General features: G+C 52.6%; 1 protein-coding gene across 1 annotated transcript in view; it reads left to right on the top strand.

Moving 5' to 3' along the window:
• Positions 1-18859, top strand: part of LOC142475731 (cleavage and polyadenylation specificity factor subunit 1-like) — a 55302-nt gene that overhangs the window by 27200 nt on the left and 9243 nt on the right. Inside the window, exons 5-9 of the mRNA XM_075581474.1 lie at positions 2430-2546; positions 7527-7617; positions 7686-7770; positions 10683-10825; positions 18037-18189. Coding sequence (XP_075437589.1) covers positions 2430-2546; positions 7527-7617; positions 7686-7770; positions 10683-10825; positions 18037-18059 — 459 coding nt within the window. The 3' untranslated portion in view covers positions 18060-18189. The remainder of the gene's footprint in view (positions 1-2429; positions 2547-7526; positions 7618-7685; positions 7771-10682; positions 10826-18036; positions 18190-18859) is intronic.

Raw genomic sequence — 18859 nt, 5'->3', positions numbered from 1 at the left:
ATCTCAGACATAGGATGGCATTATCACACCGGCTCTCACATAATCCCATGCCATATAATCTGTATTGTCACATCACTTAGTGTATTCTCAGACATAGGATGGCATTACCACACCGGTCACTCACATAATCCCATGCCATATAATCTGTATTGTCACATCACTTAGTGTAATCTCAGACATAGGATGGCATTATCACACCGGCTCTCACATAATCCCATGCCATATAATCTGTATTGTCACATCACTTAGTGTAATCTCAGACATAGGATGGCATTACCACACCGGCTCTCACATAATCCCATGCCATATAATCTGTATTGTCACATCACTTGGTGTAATCTCAGACATAGGATGGCATTATCACACCGGCTCTCACATAATCCCATGCCATATAATCTGTATTGTCACATCACTTAGTGTAATCTCAGACATAGGATGGCATTACCACACCGGCTCTCACATAATCCCATGCCATATAATCTGTATTGTCACATCACTTAGTGTAATCTCAGACATAGGATGGCATTATCACACCGGCTCTCACATAATCCCATGCCATATAATCTGTATTGTCACATCACTTAGTGTAATTTCAGACATAGAATGGCATTATCACACCGGCTCTCACATAATCCCATGCCATATAATCTGTATTGTCACATCACTTAGTGTAATCTCAGACATAGGATGGCATTATCACGCCGGCTCTCACATAATCCCATGCCATATAATCTGTATTGTCACATCACTTCGTGTAATCTCAGACATCGGATGGCATTACCACACCGGCTCTCACATAATCCCATGCCATATAATCTGTATTGTCACATCACTTAGTGTAATCTCAGACATAGGATGGCATTATCACACCGGCTCTCACATAATCCCATGCCATATAATCTGTATTGTCACATCACTTAGTGTAATCTCAGACATAGGATGGCATTATCACGCCGGCTCTCACATAATCCCATGCCATATAATCTGTATTGTCACATCACTTAGTGTAATCTCAGACATAGGATGGCATTATCACACCGGCTCTCACATAATCCCATGCCATATAATCTGTATTGTCACATCACTTAGTGTAATCTCAGACATAGGATGGCATTATCACACCGGCTCTCACATAATCCCATGCCATATAATCTGTATTGTCACATCACTTAGTGTAATCTCAGACATAGGATGGCATTATCACACTGGCTCTCACATAATCCCATGCCATATAATCTGTATTGTCACATCACTTAGTGTAATCTCAGACATAGGATGGCATTATCACGCCGGCTCTCACATAATCCCATGCTATATAATCTGTATTGTCACATCACTTAGTGTAATCTCAGACATAGGATGGCATTATCACACCGGCTCTCACATAATCCCATGCCATATAATCTGTATTGTCACATCACTTAGTGTAATCTCAGACATCGGATGGCATTATCACGCCGGTCACTCACCTGATGTAAGGCTTTATTGCTTATGTCTGATAATGGTATACTGATCAGAATTTGGGCTATCAATTTGACTTTGCCATTCCTTTCTTGCATAGAGATACTATTTGATACTATTTGATTACATGACCATTTTATTATTATTTTCATTTATTATTTACATATTATGCATTGTATTTATGGTTTGTTCTTCTGTATTGCAACTTCTTTCTAATACTCTCTCTCTCTTCATAATTTTTCCTTTTTTCCTTTTTTCTTTGTTTTTCTTCTTTTTCTCCACTTATCTTCTGTCTCTATTCTTTCTGCAAGACAAAATTAATGAATTAATTATTTCAAACAGCTGTCTTGCATGACAGGGATGCATGTTAAATACTCTAGATCTTCCCTATCTCACTACTCCTTGCGAAAGCGCCATAGTGGGCGTGAAACGCGTGGGAGAGTACTTTGTACTGTTTGTCCATTTTGTTTTTTATGTAGTTTAATAAATTAGGTTTTAATTCTCCTGCTGGTGGGTCCTACTTTTTCTGGGAGCGGATGGATACGGATCTTTGTTTTGTGCACCCCCTCTCTCAGGGGGAGCTGCGGATCAGCGTAACCCCTCTCTGGTCCGCGCGTGGGGGGGGGGGGGGGTATTAGTTCAGCATACAGGAAGTAACCCCCCCCCCCCTCAGGGGGAGCTGCGGATCAGCGTAACCCCTCTCTGTACCGCGCGTGGGGGGGGGTGGGGGTATTAGTTCAGCATACAGGAAGTAACCCCCTTCCCCTCTCTCAGGGGGAGCTGCGGATCAGCGTAACCCCTCTGGTCCGCGCGTGGGGGGGGGGGGGTATTAGTTCAGCATACAGGAAGTAACCCCCTCCCTCTCTCAGGGGGAGCTGCGGATCAGCGTAACCCCTCTCTGTACCGCGCGTGGGGGGGTGGGGGGTATTATTTCAGCATACAGGAAGTAACCCCCCCCCCTCTCTCAGGGGGAGCTGCGGATCAGCGTGCTCCCGGCCTATCTGTCCTATGACGCCCCGTGGCCAGTGCGTAAGATCCCGCTCCGCTGCACGGCGCACTATGTCTCCTACCACGTGGAGTCCAAGGTGAGACCCCCACACTGCATCCCCGCACCTACCTCACTGCATCCCCCCCACGCGTCATCCCCGCACCTACCTCACTGCATCCCCCCCACACTGCATCCCCCCACCCCCCTCACTGCATCCCCGCACCTACCTCACTGCATCCCCCCCACACGTCATCCCCGCACCTACCTCACTGCATCCCCCCACCCCCCTCACTGCATCCCCGCACCTACCTCACTGCATCCCCCCCACCCCCCTCACTGCATCCCCGCACCTACCTCACTGCATCCCCCCCACACGTCATCCCCGCACCTACCTCACTGCATCCCCCCCACCCCCTCACTGCATCCCCGCACCTACCTCACTGCATCCCCCCCCACCCCCCTCACTGCATCCCCGCACCTACCTCACTGCATCACCCCTCACTGCATCTCCGCACCTACCTCACTGCATCACCCACCCCCCACACTGCATCCCCGCACCTACCTCACTGCATCACCCCCCACACGGCATCCCCGCACCTACCTCACTGCATCCCCCCCACACGGCATCCCCGCACCTACCTCACTGCATCACCCCCCACACGGCATCCCCCCACCCCCCTCACTGCATCATGGCACCCACCTCACTGCATCATGGCACCCACCTCACTGCATCCCGCCACCCCCCTCACTGCATTCCCCCCTCACTGCATCCCCGCACCTACCTCACTGCATCCCCCCCTCACTGCATCCCCGCACCTACCTCACTGCATCCCCCCACACTGCATCCCCGCACCTACCTCACTGCATCCCCCCCACCCCCTCACTGCATCCCCGCACCTACCTCACTGCATCCCCCCCACACTGCATCCCCCCACCCCCCTCACTGCATCCCCGCACCTACCTCACTGCATCACCCCTCACTGCATCTCCGCACCTACCTCACTGCATCACCCACCCCCCACACTGCATCCCCGCACCTACCTCACTGCATCACCCCCCACACGGCATCCCCGCACCTACCTCACTGCATCCCCGCACCTACCTCACTGCATCCCCCCCACACGTCATACCCGCACCTACCTCACTGCATCCCCCCACACTGCATCCCCCCACCCCCCTCACTGCATCCCCGCACCTACCTCACTGCATCCCCCCCACCCCCCTCACTGCATCCCCGCACCTACCTCACTGCATCCCCCCCACACGTCATCCCCGCACCTACCTCACTGCATACCCCCCCACCCCCTCACTGCATCCCCGCACCTACCTCACTGCATCCCCCCCCACACTGCATCCCCGCACCTACCTCACTGCATCACCCCTCACTGCATCTCCGCACCTACCTCACTGCATCACCCACCCCCCACACTGCATCCCCGCACCTACCTCACTGCATCACCCCCCACACGGCATCCCCGCACCTACCTCACTGCATCCCCCCACCCCCCTCACTGCATTCCCCCCTCACTGCATCCCCGCACCTACCTCACTGCATCCCCCCCTCACTGCATCCCCGCACCTACCTCACTGCATCCCCCCACACTGCATCCCCCCCTCACTGCATCCCCGCACCTACCTCACTGCATCCCCCCACACTGCATCCCCCCTCACTGCATCCCCGCACCTACCGCACTGCATCACCCCCACACTGCAACCCCGCACCTACCTCACTGCATCACCCCCCACACACTGCATCCCCCCCTCACTGCATCACCCCTCACTGCATCCCCGCACCTACCTCACTGCATCCCCCCCACACTGCATCCCCCCCACACGGCATCCCCGCACCTACCTCACTGCATCCCCCCCCACACTGCAACCCGCACCTACCTCACTGTATCACCCCACACACTGCAACCCCGCACTTACCTCACTGCATCACCCCCCCGCACTGCATCCCCGCACCTACCTCACTGCATCACCCCCCTCACTGCATCCCCGCACCTACCTCACTGCATCACCCCCCTCACTGCATCAACCCCACACTGCATCCCCCCACCCCCCTCACTGCAACCCCGCACCTACCTCACTGCATCACCCCCCCACACTGCATCCCCGCACCTACCTCACTGCATCACCCCCCTCACTGCATCCCCACACCTACCTCACTGCATCACCCCCCACACTGCATCCACGCACCTACCTCACTGCATCACCCCCACACGGCATCCCCGCACCTACCTCACTGCATCACCCCCCACACGGCATCCCCGCACCTACCTCACTGCATCACCCCCCTCACTGCAACCCCGCACCTACCTCACTGCATCACCCCCCCCACACTGCATCCCCCCACCCCCCTCACTGCATCATGGCACCCACCTCACTGCATTAACCCCCCACACTGCATCCCCCCACCCCCCTCACTGCATCCCCGCACCTACCTCACTGCATCACCCCCCTCACTGCATCAACCCCACACTGCATCCCCGCACCTACCTCACTGCATCACCCCTCACTGCATCATGATCCCCGCACCACTCCATGACCCCCCACACTGCATCCCTCTATCCACCCTACACTGTATCCTCCCACTTCTGCATACCCCCACCTCACACTCTATCACCCCCTCACTGCTTCCCACCACACTGCATCCCACCACACTGCATCCACCCACCTTACACTGCATCTCACATCACTGCATCACCTCACACTGCATCCCACCACCTCATCTCATCACCCCCCCCACCACACACACGTATTCACCTCTCTCCCACCTCACTGCATCACTCCCACCTCACACTGCTTCCCCCTCCCCCACCTCACACTGCTTCCCCCTCCCCCACCTCACACTGCATCACTCCTCACACTGCATCACCCCCCTTACACTGCATCACCCCCCTTACACTGCATCCCCCTCCCCACAACACACTATATTCCCTTACGTACCTTACAGTGCAGCTTCCACCCACCTCTCACTGCATCACACTGTGACACCCCACGTACCTCACACTGCACCCCCCCCTTTCACATTGCAGCCCCCAATACCACCTCACACTGCATCCCCCTCCCTACACATCTCACGCTATATCCCCTCCACACACCTCGCACTGCTTTCCCGACCCTATCCCACTATATCCCCTACGCTCCTTACACTGCACCCTCCCTCCTCGTACTGCACCCCCCCCTCGTACTGCACCCCCCCCCTCGTACTGCACCCCCCCCCCTCGTACTGCACCCCCCCCCCTCGTACTGCACCCCCCCTCCTCGTACTGCACCCCCCCTCCTCGTACTGCACCCTCCCTCCTCGTACTGCACCCTCCCTCCTCGTACTGCACCCTCCCTTCTCGTACTGCACCCTCCCTCCTCGTACTGCACCCTCCCTCCTCGTACTGCACCCTCCCTCCTCGTACTGCACCCTCCCTCCTCGTACTGCACCCTCCCTCCTCGTACTGCACCCTCCCACCTCTTACTGCACCCTCCCTCATCGTACTGCACCCTCCCTCCTCGTACTGCACCCCCCTCCTCGTACTGCACCCTCCCTCCTCGTACTGCACCCTCCCTCCTCGTACTGCACCCTCCCTCCTCGTACTGCACCCCCCTCCTCGTACTGCACCCCCCTCCTCATACTGCACCCTCCCTCCTCGTACTGCACCCTCCCTCCTCGTACTGCACCCTCCCTCCTCGTACTGCACCCTCCCTCCTCGTACTGCACCTTCCCTCATCGTACTGCACCCTCCCTCCTCGTACTGCACCCTCCCTCCTCGTACTGCACCCTCCCTCCTCGTACTGCACCCTCCCTCCTCGTACTGCACCCTCCCTCCTCGTACTGCACCCTCCCTCCTCGTACTGCATTCCCCCACCTCGTACTGCACCCTCCCTCCTCGTACTGCATTCCCCCACCTCATACTGCAACCTCCCTCATCGTACTGCATTTCCCCCACCTCGTACTGCACCCTCTCTCCTCGTACTGCACCCTCCCTCCTCGTACTGCACCCCCCCTCCTCGTACTGCACCCCCCCTCCTCGTACTGCACCCCCCCTCCTCGTACTGCACCCTCCCTCCTCGTACTGCACCCTCCTCCTCGTACTGCACCCCCCTCCTCGTACTGCACCCTCACTCCTCGTACTGCACCCTCACTCCTCGTACTGCACCCTCACTCCTCGTACTGCACCCTCCCTCCTCGTACTGCACCCTCCCTCCTCGTACTGCACCCTCCCTCCTCGTACTGCACCCTCCCTCCTCGTACTGCACCCTCCCTCCTCGTACTGCACCCTCCCTCCTCGTACTGCACCCCCCTCCTCGTACTGCACCCCCCTCCTCGTACTGCACCCCCCCTCCTAGTACTGCACCCCCCCTCCTCGTACTGCACCCTCCTCTTCGTACTGCACCCTCCTCCTCGTACTGCACCCTCCTCTTCGTACTGCACCCTCCTCCTCGTACTGCACCCCCCCCTCCTCGTACTGTACCCCCCCTCCTCGTACTGCACCCTCCCTCCTCGTACTGCATCCTCCCTCCTCGTACTTTATCCTCCCTCCTCGTACTGCACCCTCCCTCCTCGTACTGCACCCTCCCTCCTCGTACTGCACCCCCTCTCCTCGTACTGCACCCCTCTCCTCGTACTGCACCCCTCTCCTCGTACTGCACCCCCCCTCCTCGTACTGCACCCCCTCTCCTCGTACTGCACCCCTCTCCTCGTACTGCACCCCCCCTCCTCGTACTGCACCCCCCCTCCTCGTACTGCACCCCCCTCCTCGTACTGCACCCCCCTCTCCTCGTACTGCACCCTCCCTCCTCGTACGGCACCCCCCCTCCTCGTACGGCATCTCCCCCTCCTCGTACTGCACCCCCCTCCTCGTACTGCACCCTCCCTCCTCGTATTGCATCCCCCTTTCCCCACCTCACACTTCATCCCCTCCTCTTCCCACTGCATCCCCATGCAACTCAGACTGCATTCTCCCGCCCCACCCTCCTTTCACATTGCACGGGGGGGATGAGGGGACTGCACACCACCTCTCTGCACCCCCCTCACACAGCCTTTGGGGGTTCTCATGGTTTGGGCCCTGTGACTCCTCAGGTATACGCTGTTACTACGAGTGTGAACGAGCTATGCTCCCGCATCCCTCGCATGACCGGGGAGGAGAAGGAGTTTGAGACGATAGAGAGAGGTGAGGCGGAAATCAGCAGGAGGCGTGCCGCTCACACTCGCCGCTCACACTTTTTTTCTCGCTCTCAGATGATCGGTATATAGCTGCTCTACAGGAAGTTTTTTCAATCCAGTTGATCTCTCCAGTCAGCTGGGAAACCATCCCTAACACCAGGTACTGACCCCTCCCATCCCTAACACCAGGTACTGACCCCTCCCATCCCTAACACCAGGTACTGACCCCTCCCATCCCTAACACCAGGTACTGACCCCTCCCATCCCTAACACCAGGTACTGACCCCTCCCATCCCTAACACCAGGTACTGACCCCATCCCATCCCTAACACCAGGTACTGACCCCTCCCATCCCTAACACCAGGTACTGACCCCTCCCATCCCTAACACCAGGTACTGTCCCCTCCCATCCCTAACACCAGGTACTGACCCCTCCCATCCCTAACACCAGGTACTGACCCCTCCCATCCTAACAGCAGGTACTGACCCCCTCCCATCCCTAACACCAGGTACTGACCCCTCCCATCCCTAACACCAGGTTACTGACCCCTCCCATCCCTAACAGCAGGTACTGACCCCTCCCATCCCTAACACCAGGTACTGACCCCTCCAATCCCTAACACCAGGTACTGACCCCTCCCATCCCTAACACAGGTACAGTGACCTGCTGACCCCTCCATCCCTAACACCAGGTACAGTGACCTCCTGACCCCTCCATCCCTAACACCAGGTACAGTGACAACCTGACCCCTCCATCCCTAACACCAGGTACAGTGACACCCTGACCCCTCCATCCCTAACACCAGGTACAGTGACACCCTGACCCTCCATCCCTAACACCAGGTACAGTGACCTGCCTGACCCCTCCCATTCCTAACACCAGGTACAGTGACACCCTGACCCCTCCCATCCCTAACACCAGGTACAGTGACCTGCTGACCCCTCCCATTCCTAACACCAGGTACAGTGACACCCTGACCCCTCCCATCCTAACACCGGGTACAGTGACACCCTGACCCCTCCCATCCCTAACACCAGGTACAGTGACACCCTGACCCCTCCCATCCCTAACACCAGGTACAGTGACACCCTGACCCCTCCCATCCCTAACACCAGGTACAGTGACCCCCTGGCCCCTCCCATCCCTAACACCAGGTACAGTGACACCCTGACCCCTCCCATCCCTAACACCAGGTACAGTGACCTCCTGACCCCTCCCATCCCTAACACCAGGTACAGTGACCTCCTGACCCCTCCCATCCCTAACACCAGGTACAGTGACACCCTGACCCCTCCCATCCCTAACACCAGGTACAGTGACACCCTGACCCCTCCCATCCCTAACACCAGGTACAGTGACACCCTGACCCCTCCCATCCCTAACACCAGGTACAGTGACACCCTGACCCCTCCCATCCCTAACACCCAGGTACAGTGACACCCTGACCCCTCCCATCCCTAACACCAGGTACAGTGACACCCTGACCCCTCCCATCCCTAACACCAGGTACAGTGACCTCCTGACCCCTCCCATCCCTAACACCAGGTACAGTGACACCCCTGACTCCTCCCATCCCAACACCAGGTACAGTGACCTCCCCGCCCTCCCCGGGGGCACGCCAGGCGCCTCCTCCCCACCCTCCCCGGGGGCACTCCAGGGCGCCTCCTCCCCACCCCTCCCCGGGGGCACTCCAGGCGCCCGCTCCCCGGGGGCACTCCAGGCGCCCGCTCCCCGGGGGCACTCCAGGCGCCTCCTCCCCACACCCTCCCCGGGAGCACTCCAGGCGCTTCCTCCCCACCCTCCCCGGGGGCACTCCAGGCGCCTCCTCCCCACCCCTCACCCGGGTGCACTCCAGGCGCCTCCTCCCCACCCTCCCCGGCGGCACTCCAGGCGCCTCCTCCCCACCCTCCCCGGGGGCACGCCAGGCTCCTCCCCACCCTCCCCGGGGGCACTCCAGGCGCCTCCTCCCCCGGGGGCACTCCAGGTGCCTCCTCCCCACCCTCCCCGGAGGCACTCCAGGCGGCTCCTCCCCACCCCTCCCCGGGGGCACGCCAGGCGCCTCCTCCCCACCCCTCCCCGGGGGCACGCCAGGCTCCTCCCCCACCCTCCCCGGGGGCACTCCAGGCGCCTCCTCCCCACCCTCCCTGGGGGCACTCCAGGCGCCTCCTCCCCACCCCTCCCCGGGGGCACGCCAGGCTCCTCCCCACCCTCCCCGGGGGCACTCCAGGCGCCTCCTTCCCCACCCTCCCTGGGGGCACTCCAGGCGCCTCCTCCCCACCCTCCCCGGGGGCACTCCAGGCGCCTCCTCCCCCACCCTCCCCCGGGGGCACTCCAGGCGCCTCCTCCCCACCCCTCCCCGGGGGCACGCCAGGCTCCCTCCCCACCCTCCCCGGGGGCACTCCAGGCGCCTCCTCCCCGGGGGGCACTCCAGGCACCTCCTCCCCACCCTCCCCGGCGGCACTCCAGGCGCCTCCTCCCCACCCTCCCCGGGGGCACGCAAGGCGCCTCCTCCCCACCCTCCCCGGGGCAACGCCAGGCTCCTCCCCACCCTCCCTGGGGGCACTCCAGGCGCCTCCTCCCCACCCTCCCTGGGGGCACTCCAGGCGCCTCCCTCCCCACCCTCCCCGGGGCACGCCAGGCTCCTCCCCACCCTCCCCGGGGGCACTCCAGGCGCCTCCTCCCCACCCTCCCTGGGGGCACTCCAGGCGCCTCCTCCCCACCCTCCCCGGGGGGCACTCCAGGCGCCTCCTCCCCACCCTCCCCGGGGGCACTCCAGGCGCCCCGCTCCCCGGGAGCACTCCAGGCGCCTCCTCCCCACCCTCCCCCGGGGGCACTCCAGGCGCCTCCTCCCCACCCTCCCCGGGGGCACTCCAGGCGCCTCCTCCCCACCCTCCCCCGGGGGGCACACCAGGCTCCTCCCCACCCTCCCCGGGGGCACGCCAGGCTCCTCCCCACCCTCCCCGGGGGCACTCCAGGCGCCTCCTCCCCACCCTCCCCGGGGGCACTCCAGGCGCCTCCTCCCCACCCTCCCCGGGGGCACTCCAGGCGACTCCCCGCTCTCTGTGTTACAGGATAGACCTGGAGGAGTGGGAACATGTGACCTGTATGAAGACCGTGAGCCTGAAGAGTCAGGAGACAGTGTCAGGACTTAAAGGATATATCGCAGCAGGGACCTGTGTGATGCAGGGGGAGGGAGGTGACATGCAGGGGACGGGTGAGTGATGCAGGGGGAGGAGGTGACATGCAGGGGGACAGGTGAGTGACGCGAGGGGTGACGTGCAAGGGATGGGTGTGTGACACGGGCAGGAGGCGATGTGCAGGGGGACAGGTGTGTGACACGGGCAGGAGGCTATGTGCAGGGGGACAGGTGTGTGACACGGGCAGGAGGCGATGTGCAGGGAACAGGTGTGTGACACGGGCAGGACATGACGAGCATGGACGGGGGACACAGGTGTATGACACCGACAGGAGATGACGTTCAGGGGGACAGGTGAGTGACACTGGTAGAGAAGGTGACTTGGGGGAGTGTGAGAGCTGACAGGAAGATGTGACAGTCACCTCTCTCTCATCCTGTTGCGCTCCTCTTTCAGTAACGGGACAGAACATGTAGAGTAGTGATTGTGGCGAAAATGGGGGTAATCAGCGCATTAATAAAGGCAGTGTGCTCAGCTGGTTACCCCTATTTCGTATTGGGGATGAAGGGGTTTATTTTATATGCTGTTCCCATGTACCGTTCTCCCCTCTATGCATTGTTGTCCCCTTTTTGCAGGCTTGTCTCTACCTGCAGTGCTGAATAACAGGAGCCGTTCCATTAAGACTGCTAATTTAGGAACGGAGTGAGCCAGCACCCTGATTTTTGGTTTGCAGCCTCAGTGTAACCCCCCAAGCACATACATATTAAAAATATAACTTTGTCATAAGGGAAACATATATTTTTGATGAAGTGCCTTTCTGTTGCAGTTTTAAACGCTTGTGACGGGAGAACGCACTTAATAAAACATTTATATTTCGTGGATCCTGATTGAGCAGAACAGGTTGAGCAAAATAAACTGAGATTTATTCCCTTGATAGGCAAACACACGACAACTGCAGAACACACTTAATAATTACACTTACGGGTATAGGAACAGGGGATAATGTCCAGAAACGTACAAAGCACCAGAAGATTGTCTTTTAAAATGTAGTCCTTTTGCAAATTGCCAAATAATAGCCAGTCCAATCCTTCTGTGAAAGTGCAAAGTCTTTCTGGTTCTTATGGGTTCGTTCTGGAATCCCCAGGGCTAACGAAGTCCTGAAGCAGGGTAAGTTTCCTTGTTGCGATGTTTTTAACCCCTTGCGTTCGGGAATCGTAGCCGCTGTACTTAGATCTTATCCGCTTGAAGAAATCAGGTAACAACAACAACACAGGAATGAGGGTTACAGGCCTTTTTAAGGATAAGGGCCTGTGGGGTTTACATTAGCCTCATCCCATTGGCAAGGATTTATCTTCCTCCTATCAGAACCTGCCATGTCACATGGTCAAATCCTACAGCCAGCCCAGGTAACTCTGAGCATGCTCAGTAAGCAGCTTGGTAGCACTGCTAAGTAAAAAGGGGCCACTCATTTCTGGGGACGCAATGTCTGGAGTTTGGTCCCAAAGTGTGAAATATCCAGGATGAGTAACAGGATTTGCTACTCAGAAACATCCTGATTAAGTGACACTGTAAGACTCTGGGCTCTTTCATCCCCTCCTAGACGCATCGGCATTTCCCCAGCAGGGGGCTCATGTATGCATAACATTTGTTCCTTACTGCATTACAAAGGCAGGCAGAAAAAAATAGCATCCTGCCGGTACATTTTAAAACTGCAACAGAAAGGCACTTCATCAAAAATATATATTTTCCTTATGACAAAGTTATATTTTTAATATATGTGTTCTTGGGGGGTTACACTGAGGCTGCACACCAAAAATCAGGGTGCTGGCTCACTGCGTTCCTAAATTAGTAGTCTTAATGGAACGGCTCCTGTTATTCAGCACTGCAGGTAGTGACTAGCCTGCAAAAAGGGGACTACAATGCGTATAGGGGAAAATGGTACAGGCGAACAGCATATAAAATTAACCCCTTCATCCCAATACGAAATAGGGGTAACCAGCTGAGCACACTGCCTTTATTAATGCGCTGATTACCCCCATTTTCGCCACAGTGATTAATGGATGTCATTGATGTGATCTCTCTCTTTCCCTCGTTAGATCCTGATTATGGATGTCATTGAAGTGATCTCTCTCTTTCCCTCGTTAGATCCTGATTATGGATATCATTGATGTGATCTCTCTCTTTCCCTCGTTAGATCCTGATTATGGATATCATTGATGTGATCTCTCTCTTTCCCTCGTTAGATCCTGATTATGGATATCATTGAAGTGATCTCTCTCTTTCCCTCGTTAGATCCTGATTATGGATATCATTGATGTGATCTCTCTCTTTCCCTCGTTAGATCCTGATTATGGATATCATTGAAGTTATCTCTCTCTTTCCCTCGTTAGATACTGATTATGGATATCATTGAAGTGATCTCTCTCTTTCCCTCGTTAGATCCTGATTATGGATATCATTGAAGTGATCTCTCTCTTTCCCTCGTTAGATCCTGATTATGGATATCATTGATGTGATCTATCTTTCCCTCGTTAGATCCTGATTATGGATATCATTGAAGTGATCTCTCTCTTTCCCTCGTTAGATCCTGATTATGGATATCATTGAAGTGATCTCTCTCTTTCCCTCGTTAGATCCTGATTATGGATATCATTGATGTGATCTCTCTCTTTCCCTCGTTAGATCCTGATTATGGATATCATTGAAGTGATCTCTCTCTTTCCCTCGTTAGATCCTGATTATGGATATCATTGATGTGATCTCTCTCTTTCCCTCGTTAGATCCTGATTATGGATGTCATTGAAGTGATCTCTCTTTCCCTCGTTAGATCCTGATTATGGATATCATTGCAGTGATCTCTCTCTTTCCCTCGTTAGATACTGATTATGGATATCATTGAAGTGATCTCTCTCTTTCCCTCGTTAGATCCTGATTATGGATATCATTGAAGTGATTTCTCTCTTTCCCTCGTTAGATCCTGATTATGGATATCATTGAAGTGATCTCTCTCTTTCCCTCGTTAGATCCTGATTATGGATATCATTGATGTGATCTCTCTTGCCCTCGTTAGATCCTGATTATGGATATCATTGATGTGATCTCTCTTTCCCTCGTTAGATCCTGATTATGGATATCATTGAAGTGATCTCTCTCTTTCCCTCGTTAGATCCTGATTATGGATATCATTGATGTGATCTCTCTCTTTCCCTCGTTAGATCCTGATTATTGATATCATTGAAGTGATCTCTCTCTTTCCCTCGTTAGATCCTGATTATGGATATCATTGATGTGATCTCTCTCTTTCCCTCGTTAGATCCTGATTATGGATATCATTGAAGTTATCTCTCTCTTTCCCTCGTTAGATCCTGATTATGGATATCATTGAAGTGATCTCTCTCTTTCCCTCGTTAGATCCTGATTATGGATATCATTGATGTGATCTCTCTTTCCCTCGTTAGATCCTGATTATGGATATCATTGAAGTGATCTCTCTCTTTCCCTCGTTAGATCCTGATTATGGATATCATTGATGTGATCTCTCTTTCCCTCGTTAGATCCTGATTATGGATATCATTGAAGTGATCTCTCTCTTTCCCTCGTTAGATCCTGATTATGGATATCATTGAAGTGATCTCTCTCTTTCCCTCGTTAGATCCTGATTATGGATATCATTGAAGTGATCTCTCTCTTTCCCTCGTTAGATCCTGATTATGGATATCATTGATGTGATCTCTCTCTTTCCCTCGTTAGATCCTGATTATGGATATCATTGAAGTGATCTCTCTCTTTCCCTCGTTAGATCCTGATTATGGATATCATTGATGTGATCTCTCTCTTTCCCTCGTTAGATCCTGATTATGGCTGTCATTGAAGTGATCTCTCTTTCCCTCGTTAGATCCTGATTATGGATATCATTGAAGTGATCTCTCTCTTTCCCTCGTTAGATCCTGATTATGGATATCATTGAAGTGATCTCTCTCTTTCCCTCGTTAGATCCTGATTATGGATATCATTGAAGTGATCTCTCTTTCCCTCGTTAGATCCTGATTATGGATATCATTGATGTGATCTCTCTTGCCCTCGTTAGATCCTGATTATGGATATCATTGATGTGATCTCTCTTTCCCTCGTTAGATCCTGATTATGGATATCATTGATGTGATCTCTCTCTTTCCCTCGTTAGATCCTGATTATGGATATCATTGAAGTGATCTCTCTCTTTCCCTCGTTAGATCCTGATTATGGATATCATTGAAGTGATCTCTCTTTCCCTCGTTAGATCCTGATTATGGATATCATTGAAGTGATCTCTCTCTTTCCCTCGTTAGATCCTGATTATGGATATCATTGATGTGATCTCTCTCTTTCCCTCGTTAGATCCTGATTATGGATATCATTGAAGTGATCTCTCTCTTTCCCTCGTTAGATCCTGATTATGGATATCATTGATGTGATCTCTCTTTCCCTCGTTAGATCCTGATTATGGATATCATTGAAGTGATCTCTCTCTTTCCCTCGTTAGATCCTGATTATGGATATCATTGAAGTGATCTCTCTCTTTCCCTCGTTAGATCCTGATTATGGATGTCATTGATGTGATCTCTCTCTTTCCCTCGTTAGATCCTGATTATGGATATCATTGAAGTGATCTCTCTCTTTCCCTCGTTAGATCCTGATTATGGATATCATTGAAGTGATCTCTCTCTTTCCCTCGTTAGATCCTGATTATGGATATCATTGAAGTGATCTCTCTCTTTCCCTCGTTAGATCCTGATTATGGATATCATTGATGTGATCTCTCTCTTTCCCTCGTTAGATCCTGATTATGGATGTCATTGAAGTGATCTCTCTTTCCCTCGTTAGATCCTGATTATGGATATCATTGCAGTGATCTCTCTCTTTCCCTCGTTAGATACTGATTATGGATATCATTGAAGTGATCTCTCTCTTTCCCTCGTTAGATCCTGATTATGGATATCATTGAAGTGATTTCTCTCTTTCCCTCGTTAGATCCTGATTATGGATATCATTGAAGTGATCTCTCTCTTTCCCTCGTTAGATCCTGATTATGGATATCATTGATGTGATCTCTCTTGCCCTCGTTAGATCCTGATTATGGATATCATTGATGTGATCTCTCTTTCCCTCGTTAGATCCTGATTATGGATATCATTGAAGTGATCTCTCTCTTTCCCTCGTTAGATCCTGATTATGGATATCATTGATGTGATCTCTCTCTTTCCCTCGTTAGATCCTGATTATGGATATCATTGAAGTGATCTCTCTCTTTCCCTCGTTAGATCCTGATTATGGATATCATTGATGTGATCTCTCTCTTTCCCTCGTTAGATCCTGATTATGGATATCATTGAAGTTATCTCTCTCTTTCCCTCGTTAGATCCTGATTATGGATATCATTGAAGTGATCTCTCTCTTTCCCTCGTTAGATCCTGATTATGGATATCATTGATGTGATCTCTTTCCCTCGTTAGATCCTGATTATGGATATCATTGAAGTGATCTCTCTCTTTCCCTCGTTAGATCCTGATTATGGATATCATTGATGTGATCTCTCTTTCCCTCGTTAGATCCTGATTATGGATATCATTGAAGTGATCTCTCTCTTTCCCTCGTTAGATCCTGATTATGGATATCATTGAAGTGATCTCTCTCTTTCCCTCGTTAGATCCTGATTATGGATATCATTGAAGTGATCTCTCTCTTTCCCTCGTTAGATCCTGATTATGGATATCATTGATGTGATCTCTCTCTTTCCCTCGTTAGATCCTGATTATGGATATCATTGAAGTGATCTCTCTCTTTCCCTCGTTAGATCCTGATTATGGATATCATTGATGTGATCTCTCTCTTTCCCTCGTTAGATCCTGATTATGGCTGTCATTGAAGTGATCTCTCTTTCCCTCGTTAGATCCTGATTATGGATATCATTGAAGTGATCTCTCTCTTTCCCTCGTTAGATCCTGATTATGGATATCATTGAAGTGATCTCTCTCTTTCCCTCGTTAGATCCTGATTATGGATATCATTGAAGTGATCTCTCTTTCCCTCGTTAGATCCTGATTATGGATATCATTGATGTGATCTCTCTTTCCCTCGTTAGATCCTGATTATGGATATCATTGATGTGATCTCTCTTTCCCTCGTTAGATCCTGATTATGGATATCATTGAAGTGATCTCTCTCTTTCCCTCGTTAGATCCTGATTATGGATATCATTGATGTGATCTCTCTTTCCCTCGTTAGATCCTGATTATGGATAACATTGAAGTGATCTCTCTCTTTCCCTCGTTAGATCCTGATTATGGATATCATTGAAGTGATCTCTCTCTTTCCCTCGTTAGATCCTGATTATGGATATCATTGATGTGATCTCTCTCTTTCCCTCGTTAGATCCTGATTATGGATATCATTGAAGTGATCTCTCTCTTTCCCTCGTTAGATCCTGATTATGGATATCATTGATGTGATCTCTCTTTCCCTCGTTAGATCCTGATTATGGATATCATTGAAGTGATCTCTCTCTTTCCCTCGTTAGATCCTGATTATGGATATCATTGAAGTGATCTCTCTCTTTCCCTCGTTAGATCCTGATTATGGATGTCATTGATGTGATCTCTCTCTTTCCCTCGTTAGATCCTGATTATGGATATCATTGAAGTGATCTCTCTCTTTCCCTCGTTAGATCCTGATTATGGATATCATTGAAGTGATCTCTCTCTTTCCCTCGTTAGATCCTGATTATGGATGTCATTGAAGTGATCTCTCTCTTTCCCTCGTTAGATCCTGATTATGGATATCATTGAAGTGATCTCTCTCTTTCCCTCGTTAGATCCTGATTATGGATATCATTGAAGTGATCTCTCTCTTTCCCTTGTTAGATCCTGATTATGGATATCATTGAAGTGATCTCTCTCTTTCCCTCGTTAGATCCTGATTATGGATATCATTGAAGTGATCTCTCTCTTTCCCTCGTTAGATCCTGATTATGGATATCATTGAAGTGATCTCTCTCTTTCCCTCGTTAGATCCTGATTATGGATATCATTGAAGTGATCTCTCTCTTTCCCTCGTTAGATCCTGATTATGGATATCATTGAAGTGATCTCTCTCTTTCCCTCGTTAGATCCTGATTATGGATATCATTGAAGTTATCTCTCTCTTTCCCTCGTTAGATCCTGATTATGGATATCATTGAAGTGATCTCTCTCTTTCCCTCGTTAGATCCTGATTATGGATATCATTGAAGTGATCTCTCTCTTTCCCTCGTTAGATCCTGATTATGGATATCATTGAAGTCGTACCAGAACCTGGGCAGCCGCTCACTAAGAACAAGTTCAAGGTTCTGTATGAGAAGGAGCAGAAGGGTCCGGTCACGGCTCTGTGTCACTGTAATGGCTACTTGGTGACCGCCATTGGCCAAAAGGTAAGGGAAGACGAGGGGACCCCTGGAAGATCCTGCGAGGGAACATCTAGTCAACCCACATCACACCATGCACACATCACACCACGCACACATCACATCACACCACGCACACATCACACCACGCACACATCACACACGCACACATCACACCACACACACATCACACCACGCACACATCACATCACATCACACCACGCACACATCACACCACGCACACATCACATCACATCACACCATGCACACATCACACCATGCACACATCACATCACACCACGCACACATCACATCACACCACGCACACATCACATCACACCACGCACACATCACACCACGCACACATCACACCACGCACACATCACACCACGCACACATCACACCACGCACACATCACACCACACCACGCACACATCACATCACACCACGCACACATCACACCACGCACACATCACACCACACCACGCACACATCACACCACGCACACATCACATCACACCACGCACACATCACATCACACCACGCACACATCACATCACATCACACCACGCACACATCACATCACACCACGCACACATCACACCACGCATCACATCACACCACGCATCACATCACATCACACCACGCACACATCACATCACACCACGCACACATCACACCACGCACACATCACACC

The sequence above is a fragment of the Ascaphus truei genome, unplaced genomic scaffold (assembly GCF_040206685.1).
Source record: "Ascaphus truei isolate aAscTru1 unplaced genomic scaffold, aAscTru1.hap1 HAP1_SCAFFOLD_1346, whole genome shotgun sequence".
Taxonomy (NCBI): Eukaryota; Metazoa; Chordata; class Amphibia; order Anura; family Ascaphidae; genus Ascaphus; species Ascaphus truei.
The sequence above is the reverse complement of the archived record's forward strand: the minus strand, read 5'-3'. Positions and strand labels throughout refer to the sequence as shown.